Here is a 9,020-nt window from a genome sequence, read left to right as displayed (position 1 = left end):
TTTTAAGCCACTTGTTTAAAAAGCCACATAGCTAATAGGAGATGGAGTAGAAATTCACACTCGGGTAGGCCAAGCTGAGTGGGCTGAGTGGAAAGTTCTGGGCTGAGAAGTCCAAATTCTAGTCCAATTCTGATGGTAACACCCAGGGTGACATTTGGTAAGTCATTTCACTCCAATAAACCTCAGGTTTTTCATATTTTACTGAGAGCATCGAACTAGATCACTTATTCTGTCATGCTCTTTTTAGTTTTGGTATTTTGGTGCCAAACTCTTATAATGTTACAGTAAATTCTTAAGAGGGTGCATAAGGAATGGATGAAAAATAACAGGACTAGCATAAACAAAAATAACTGTGCCTTCTTTTCACCTGAGATTGAAGGAAAAAACAAGATGATTCAACAGATTAAGTGTGACAAACTGCCTTTAGGAGGCATAAGAAACTAATCTTCAAAACTGGTTGGGTACTGGGCTAAGAGGAAGTGGATAATTGAGGATGGCTCTTAGGGTCTAAGGAACCATAAATCAATTAGGCTGCTTTTGACAGACTACCTTCAAAGTTGAACGGTCCATGGGAACAGTTACAGGAGTTATCAGAGCACTTCCTGCTTTAGCTTTTATATTTATCTTGGAGAAAGGGAGGGAGGAGAACATGTGTATAGACAAATCAGCTTCCCAATAAATTTGATGACAACCTGACGACCTAAGTTCAGGGTCCAACTGGGCAAAAGGTAGAGTCTTCGGAATTTTCACAGTGCAGATCTATGGCCTGGAACGTATCCATGAGCTCCATACCGATGTGAATTCAAACCATGACGGTGCCTTTGACAGACAGCCTGGCAGCCTGATCGAGTGAACAAAGGAATGGCTTGGAGATCAAGCTACCTCAGCTCTAGTACATAATTAGTGGAGTGACAGTGGACAAGATTATTCACATGCGTGTGCCTCAGTTTACTAATCTGTACCTGGTTCATAGGTAAAGTCTCCCATCTTAGTGGTCGGTTCTCAAAAGATGTTTAACAAAAGTAGAAGGTTAAATCAAATGATCTGTTAGGCTTTTCTCAAATTCATTAGTATCTGCTATACCTCATTTGTCAAACTTCACAAAAGTATATATTCTCCTTTAATGTCATGGAAGGTTTCAAAAACAGTAATATTCTTTTTTTTTTTTTTTTCCTTTGCGTTACGCGGGCTTCTCACTGCTGTGGCCTCTCCCGTTGCGGAGCATAGGCTCCGGACGCGCGGGCTCAGCGGCCATGACTCACGGGCTCAGCCGCTCCGCGGCACGTGGGATCTTCCCGGACCGGGGCACGAACCCGCGTCCCCTGCATCGGCAGGCGGACTCTCAACCACTGCGCCACCAGGGAAGCCCCAAAACAATAATATTTCTTAAGGTAAATCGAAGCAATAATGATCTTTACAACACACTGTTCAAATACGTGCAGAACACTTCTGAGGTTCTGATATGCGTTTAGAGTACTCATCCCCCGTCTACCCATGGCCAATCCACTGAAATATCTGAATGTAACTAACTTCTAGTTTTAACAGTTTACACCTTTGAAAGAAAGACCCAGTTGTCAAAGTTCACCATGGACCAGGTTCCCGTCAGGGTGTTTGGGATCATCCACAACCAAAACGCTTGTTCATTTCCCATTTTCTAAAACAGAACAGATTTGTCTCTGGGTTTAAAATCAATCCTCTTATATTCACATATATGAAAAGAAAGGAGTTCCCCACCCCCCACCGCGAGGTGATTTTGTTTGCCTGTTTGTTTTAATCAGCAGTCTTTAATAATTTACTCAGCCTTATGTCAGGGAAAGTCTATGGCAGTGTGGAATTCAACCTTAGAGCAAGGTTCTTCCCTGTTCCCAAGACAACTGTACAGCTAACTGCGAGGAAGAGATGCTGTTTTGAAGCTCCCTTACCCTGGGTCTTTGATGTATTTGGAGCAGTTGTCTCTTTAGCAGCAGCCTCTGCGCAGATACTTCAAACAAAATTATGGAGCCTCAAAGTCAGAATTTGAAGACAGCACCATCTTTGACTTTAGGAAGATTTCATATTTCTGAAGATTATGGCTTTCTTCTTCCAAATCCTCTGGTAAGGATAGGGTCTTAAAGCAGGTCAGTATAGGTTTTTTGAGATGCTGACTTGGGAGTTTGTGTGTTTAATTGATGTGGTCATTAAGAGAGATGCAATATAAATGCCAAGTCATTGATTTGGGACAGATAGTACAAATAAGGCACAGTGTGATTACCAACAAAGGAGAAGTGACTGCTACAGCAGGGGCTAGAGCAAATGGAATGTTTTAATGTCAGTTTTTTTTTTAATGGATTGTCAATCATTCCAGCAAATTCATGAGCAGATGTGCAGTTATCAAAAAAAAAAAAAAAGAGAGAGAGAGAGAATTTAGATAAAGATCAATTATATGAGTAAATCAGTTTATCTTGACTTGCTAGTGGGAGAGAAAAGAGAACACAAGGGACCCTGGCTGTGTTCAAAGTTCATAGGAGGGATTAGATATTCACAGAAATTGCTGAGAAGAGGAAAGAACCTTCGAGGACAAACAGTACCTATTCTTTTTTAAAAAAAATTTATTTATTTATTTATTTTTGGCTGAGTTGGGTCTTCATTGTGGTGCGCGGGCTTCTCATTGCGGTGGCTTCTCTTGTTGCGGAGCACGGGCTCTAGGTGCGCGGGCTTCAGTAGTTGTGGCACACAGGCTCAGTAGTTGTGGTGCATGCGCTTTGTTGCTCCATGGCATGTGGGATCTTCCCGGACCAGGGCTCGAACCCATGTCCCCTGCGTTGGCAGGAGAATTCTTAACCATTGCGCCACCAGGGAAGCCCCAGTACCTATTTCTTAATTGTTCTTAAGGCTCAACCTGTAATGCAATTCCTTTTCAACTGTTTTTTTTTTTTTTTTTTTTTTTGCGGTACGCGGGCCTCTCACCGTTGCGGCCTCTCCCGCTGTGGAGCACAGGCTCCGGACAGGAGAACATGTGTATAGACAAATCAGCTTCCCAATAAATTTGATGACAACCTGACGACCTAAGTTCAGGGTCCAACTGGGCAAAAGGTAGAGTCTTCGGAATTTTCACAGTGCAGATCTATGGCCTGGAACGTATCCATGAGCTCCATACCGATGTGAATTCAAACCATGACGGTGCCTTTGACAGACAGCCTGGCAGCCTGATCGAGTGAACAAAGGAATGGCTTGGAGATCAAGCTACCTCAGCTCTAGTACATAATTAGTGGAGTGACAGTGGACAAGATTATTCACATGCGTGTGCCTCAGTTTACTAATCTGTACCTGGTTCATAGGTAAAGTCTCCCATCTTAGTGGTCGGTTCTCAAAAGATGTTTAACAAAAGTAGAAGGTTAAATCAAATGATCTGTTAGGCTTTTCTCAAATTCATTAGTATCTGCTATACCTCATTTGTCAAACTTCACAAAAGTATATATTCTCCTTTAATGTCATGGAAGGTTTCAAAAACAGTAATATTCTTTTTTTTTTTTTTTTCCTTTGCGTTACGCGGGCTTCTCACTGCTGTGGCCTCTCCCGTTGCGGAGCATAGGCTCCGGACGCGCGGGCTCAGCGGCCATGACTCACGGGCTCAGCCGCTCCGCGGCACGTGGGATCTTCCCGGACCGGGGCACGAACCCGCGTCCCCTGCATCGGCAGGCGGACTCTCAACCACTGCGCCACCAGGGAAGCCCCAAAACAATAATATTTCTTAAGGTAAATCGAAGCAATAATGATCTTTACAACACACTGTTCAAATACGTGCAGAACACTTCTGAGGTTCTGATATGCGTTTAGAGTACTCATCCCCCGTCTACCCATGGCCAATCCACTGAAATATCTGAATGTAACTAACTTCTAGTTTTAACAGTTTACACCTTTGAAAGAAAGACCCAGTTGTCAAAGTTCACCATGGACCAGGTTCCCGTCAGGGTGTTTGGGATCATCCACAACCAAAACGCTTGTTCATTTCCCATTTTCTAAAACAGAACAGATTTGTCTCTGGGTTTAAAATCAATCCTCTTATATTCACATATATGAAAAGAAAGGAGTTCCCCACCCCCCACCGCGAGGTGATTTTGTTTGCCTGTTTGTTTTAATCAGCAGTCTTTAATAATTTACTCAGCCTTATGTCAGGGAAAGTCTATGGCAGTGTGGAATTCAACCTTAGAGCAAGGTTCTTCCCTGTTCCCAAGACAACTGTACAGCTAACTGCGAGGAAGAGATGCTGTTTTGAAGCTCCCTTACCCTGGGTCTTTGATGTATTTGGAGCAGTTGTCTCTTTAGCAGCAGCCTCTGCGCAGATACTTCAAACAAAATTATGGAGCCTCAAAGTCAGAATTTGAAGACAGCACCATCTTTGACTTTAGGAAGATTTCATATTTCTGAAGATTATGGCTTTCTTCTTCCAAATCCTCTGGTAAGGATAGGGTCTTAAAGCAGGTCAGTATAGGTTTTTTGAGATGCTGACTTGGGAGTTTGTGTGTTTAATTGATGTGGTCATTAAGAGAGATGCAATATAAATGCCAAGTCATTGATTTGGGACAGATAGTACAAATAAGGCACAGTGTGATTACCAACAAAGGAGAAGTGACTGCTACAGCAGGGGCTAGAGCAAATGGAATGTTTTAATGTCAGTTTTTTTTTTAATGGATTGTCAATCATTCCAGCAAATTCATGAGCAGATGTGCAGTTATCAAAAAAAAAAAAAAAAAGAGAGAGAGAGAGAATTTAGATAAAGATCAATTATATGAGTAAATCAGTTTATCTTGACTTGCTAGTGGGAGAGAAAAGAGAACACAAGGGACCCTGGCTGTGTTCAAAGTTCATAGGAGGGATTAGATATTCACAGAAATTGCTGAGAAGAGGAAAGAACCTTCGAGGACAAACAGTACCTATTCTTTTTTAAAAAAAATTTATTTATTTATTTATTTTTGGCTGAGTTGGGTCTTCATTGTGGTGCGCGGGCTTCTCATTGCGGTGGCTTCTCTTGTTGCGGAGCACGGGCTCTAGGTGCGCGGGCTTCAGTAGTTGTGGCACACAGGCTCAGTAGTTGTGGTGCACGCGCTTTGTTGCTCCGTGGCATGTGGGATCTTCCCGGACCAGGGCTCGAACCCATGTCCCCTGCGTTGGCAGGAGAATTCTTAACCATTGCGCCACCAGGGAAGCCCCAGTACCTATTTCTTAATTGTTCTTAAGGCTCAACCTGTAATGCAATTCCTTTTCAACTGTTTTTTTTTTTTTTTTTTTTTTTTGCGGTACGCGGGCCTCTCACCGTTGCGGCCTCTCCCGCTGTGGAGCACAGGCTCCGGACACGCAGGCCCAGTGGTCATGGCCCACGGGCCCAGCCGCTCCGCGGCACGTGGGATCCTCCCGGACCGGGGCACGAACCCGCGTCCCCTGCATCGGCAGGCGGACTCCCAACCACTGCGCCACTAGGGAAGCCCCCTTTTCAACTCTTTAATGGTCAGGTCTAAAATGTCAAAACCGCAAGAGTCCTTAGAAACCATAGCTGAAGGCCAGAAGTTCTTGCCCAAAGTTATATTACTGGAAAAAGCAGAAGTAGTACTCAGGACTCTTGACATCTTTTTTCTACTACATTCTAAATAAGGGCCAAGCCTACTCAGCTCAGAATCTAGGGATCCAAAGTTACAATCACTGCAGTCATTTATTAGATCCAGTTTTTCCTTCTAGGGGTCTAATAGGGGGTTTAACTGTGATTAATGAATGATCTGGCATTTAATGAGCTTTTACGGAATACCTTCTTCTGAGTGTGAATAGAAGAATAAAAATAAAGATAGGATCTATTTGCTGCTGATCCCCAAAGCCCTCCGTAGAGCCGTTTGTTGTGAGACCAAGTCACAGATCTGCAAGTAACTTGAGCATTAAAAGTAATGACTCTAGGGCTTCCCTGGTGGCGCAGTGGTTGAGAGTCCGCCTGCCGATGCAGGGGACGCGGGTTCGTGCTCCGGTCCGGGAAGATCCCACATGCCGAGGAGCGGCTGGGCCCGTGAGCCATGGCCGCTGGGCCTGCGCGTCCGGAGCCTGTGCTCCGCAACGGGAGAGGCCACAACAGTGAGAGGCCCGCGTACCGCAAAAAAAAAAAAAAAAAAAAAAAAAAGTAATGACTCTAGGGTGTTATGCAGAGGAGGGCTGTGGCCCAGAACACAGGACTGTGTTCTCTGACCCTGCCACTAGGGTGACCAAGAATGTCCATTTGTTACAGGCCGAAGGGGGTTCCAAGATGCAGGACTTTCCACGGCAAACCAGGAAAGTCCTGGGCAAAACAGAATTATTTAGTCACCCTAAGTTTCACTTACTAACTCTTGTGACCTAGAATGAACCACCAGCATTGCCTGACCCTCAGTTTTCACAAGTACTTGGAGAGATTTAGTGGCCCCCCGCCACTGGATTGCTATGGAGTATGAAAGCACTTCCATAAATCCAGTGGAAGGATAGAAGCCAGTTTGCACAACCTTCAGTCCAGTGCTTATTCAAAATTCCATTCTGGGTGTATAATTTGATTCAGGAATATTTCCATCATCCCTAGTTCACAAGGAAGAGTCTGTCAACAGGCAGGGGTTAACAGGGGTTAAATATATACACTGAGCTGAGAAAAATAATATTAAAAGTATGTAAACATTGGGTAGGGTCACCATGATTGTGTTCCTTTCTTTGCTCTTTCCTTTCTTATAAATAAGAAAACCAGACGGGAAACAAGAGCAACATCAAGTGTTTGTGACTTTCTGAGAAAACACAGGACTCTATCTGTCCTGTGGTTTGGTTGATGGATACTACTTAGAAGAAATTTCCATTCTGGAGCTCAGAATTTCCTGGCAAACTGGGTCTACTCTCACAGTCATGTGTCAGAGTTCTACAGAATGCAATTCTTTGTTTCAATTTTAATTTTCTTTCACTTGCGGAAGAACTTTAAACATCTCCCTTTCTGGGAAGAGGTAAGGGAAGAGAGTTTACACCCGAATCTGCTTCAGTTTACTCAGCTGATCAGGAGAGAATCTATCACCCATCACCAGATAACAGTGGTGTCGCAATAGATCACAAATTGTGAAATATCAGCCGCTGACTTTGCTAAGGGCATGAGTGGGCTTTGTTTGTTTAGGTAAGTGATGGACTGGCTATTCCTTCGTGTCAATGAGCCCAAACATACTCTTTCAGCAAGCTTGGTTGTTTACCATAAATACTTAAAGCATGTGAATGTAATCATGTACCACAGGTAGTAAATATTTTGTTATATTTCAATGATTTTATGGATATTGGACCAATCTGTATGCTATTTCTAATAGCATTTTTATGACTAAAACTAACAAATGTCGGAAACCGTTCTGATTTTTAATAATAACAAAAAAGAAAAGAAAACACAGTCAAACTAATGAATAAGCAATCATTCTGGCTTTGGGGGAAGGGTCTGACTCGGTTTCAAATACTCCATCCCACTGTTTCTATAAACTCTCAAACATCTCCAGGGTCTAATGTTTCAGTGAGGAAAATGTATGCCTTTCAGACCTATGTCCATAAGGAAGCCACAGAAATCCCTTGCCAGATCGTGTGTCTGTTGTGTACGTGTGTTTGGGTGGGCGCGTGGGTGAGGAGTAATTTTTCTTTAGGCATAAAGAATGTGAGGAAATTTGCTTGGCAGGAAGGGAGGAACCAAGATAGTTTATAGCAGGAGATTAGATTGGAGTGAGACCAAGGGAACACAAACGTTAGGCTCAGGAATTTGGATTTCATGCGTCTGGTAAGCAACAATGCCCTGGTGTGTGAATATATTCCTAGCAGAAGGTTAAGTGCGGGGTGGGTTCCAGCAATTGTTCCTGAACTGCATATCAAAATTAGCTGGGAAGCTTAAAAATTACTGATGCCAGAACCCCATCCAGGAGTTAATTCAGAACCTCTAGCCTAACTAGCTCGGTACTTGAAAACGACAGAATACGTAAAGGACGATGAAGGTCCAGGTGAGGGATGAGAGGCTACGCGTAGGAGGTTGCTTGCGGAAAGAAATGTGTCATAACTATGAGAAACGGTGAGAAGAGCTTGGAAGCAGTTTAATTACAAAAACAAAGGAAAGGGAAAAACAAAACAGAAACAAATTGTAAGGGTGCCATGGAGCAGAAGAAAAGGAACCGGGATGCTGGGAACCTTGTTCTGTATAGCGGCCAAGCAACCATTTAGGAAAAATAAAGTCATATATAATCTCCTGTAGTAATTCAAAGCACTTGAGAGAAGCAGTGGTTTTAATTCATATTTTCAAAGTATTAGCAAAATTTATGGATAGCATTCTCCTATATTTCATTAAGAATGGACTTTTTCTTATTTCCTATGGTAACCTTCTTATAATATATAATAAGAGTAGTCATTATGATTTAATAGGTGCTGACTTTGTACTAGGCCTTGTGTTAACTGCACATTTCCCATTTGAGTCTCACAGTAATCTTCACTATTCTCAAATGACTCATGTGATAATTAAGGAGTTCAGCCCTGTCTCTGAAAACTGTCTTTTAGCTGCTCACCTTTCTCTTTTCCACCCTAGTCCAATCCACCGCTATTTCTCCCTGGACTATTGCCTTGTAACCCGTCTTCTTATTTCCCCTCTTGCCATAGTACAGTCTCTGCATGGCAGTCAGAGTGACCCTTTAAAACAAAAATCAAATCACATCACTCCACTCTTTAGAACAAAATCCTATGTTTTACTGTAGCCTCCAAGGCCCTTCCATGCTGCTTACCCATCTCTTCAAAGTCATCTAATATCTTTCTCCTCTTTAGTTTGCAGCAATGACACACCAGCCTCTTTCCATTGAAATTTGTCTTTTATTTCACTTAAAACCCTCTCCTTCACATTCTACTCTGTCCCATAGTTTACATCCTAATTTTTATGATCATAATATTGTCACCCAACTTTCCTTTGTTGACGTTTGCCTGCTTTAATTTCACTTAAACTTTCATTTTTTTAAACTTTCTGTGCTATTTTCTTAACCAGAAGCTGG

At 42.7% G+C, this 9,020-nt stretch overlaps 1 protein-coding gene across 1 annotated transcript in view; it reads left to right on the top strand.

The window, feature by feature from the left end:
* The first annotated feature begins 4,339 nt into the window (after nucleotides 1-4,339).
* The window catches only part of IDO2 (indoleamine 2,3-dioxygenase 2), a 43,316-nt gene continuing 38,635 nt past the window's right edge, over nucleotides 4,340-9,020 (top strand). The window contains exon 1 of the mRNA XM_055081140.1: nucleotides 4,340-4,438. Within this exon, the coding sequence (XP_054937115.1) occupies nucleotides 4,340-4,438 (99 nt within the window). The remainder of the gene's footprint in view (nucleotides 4,439-9,020) is intronic.

This window comes from Physeter macrocephalus, chromosome 20, assembly GCF_002837175.3.
Source record: "Physeter macrocephalus isolate SW-GA chromosome 20, ASM283717v5, whole genome shotgun sequence".
Taxonomy (NCBI): Eukaryota; Metazoa; Chordata; class Mammalia; order Artiodactyla; family Physeteridae; genus Physeter; species Physeter macrocephalus.
Note: the sequence above shows the minus strand (reverse complement) of the source record. Positions and strands in the feature narration are given on the sequence as shown.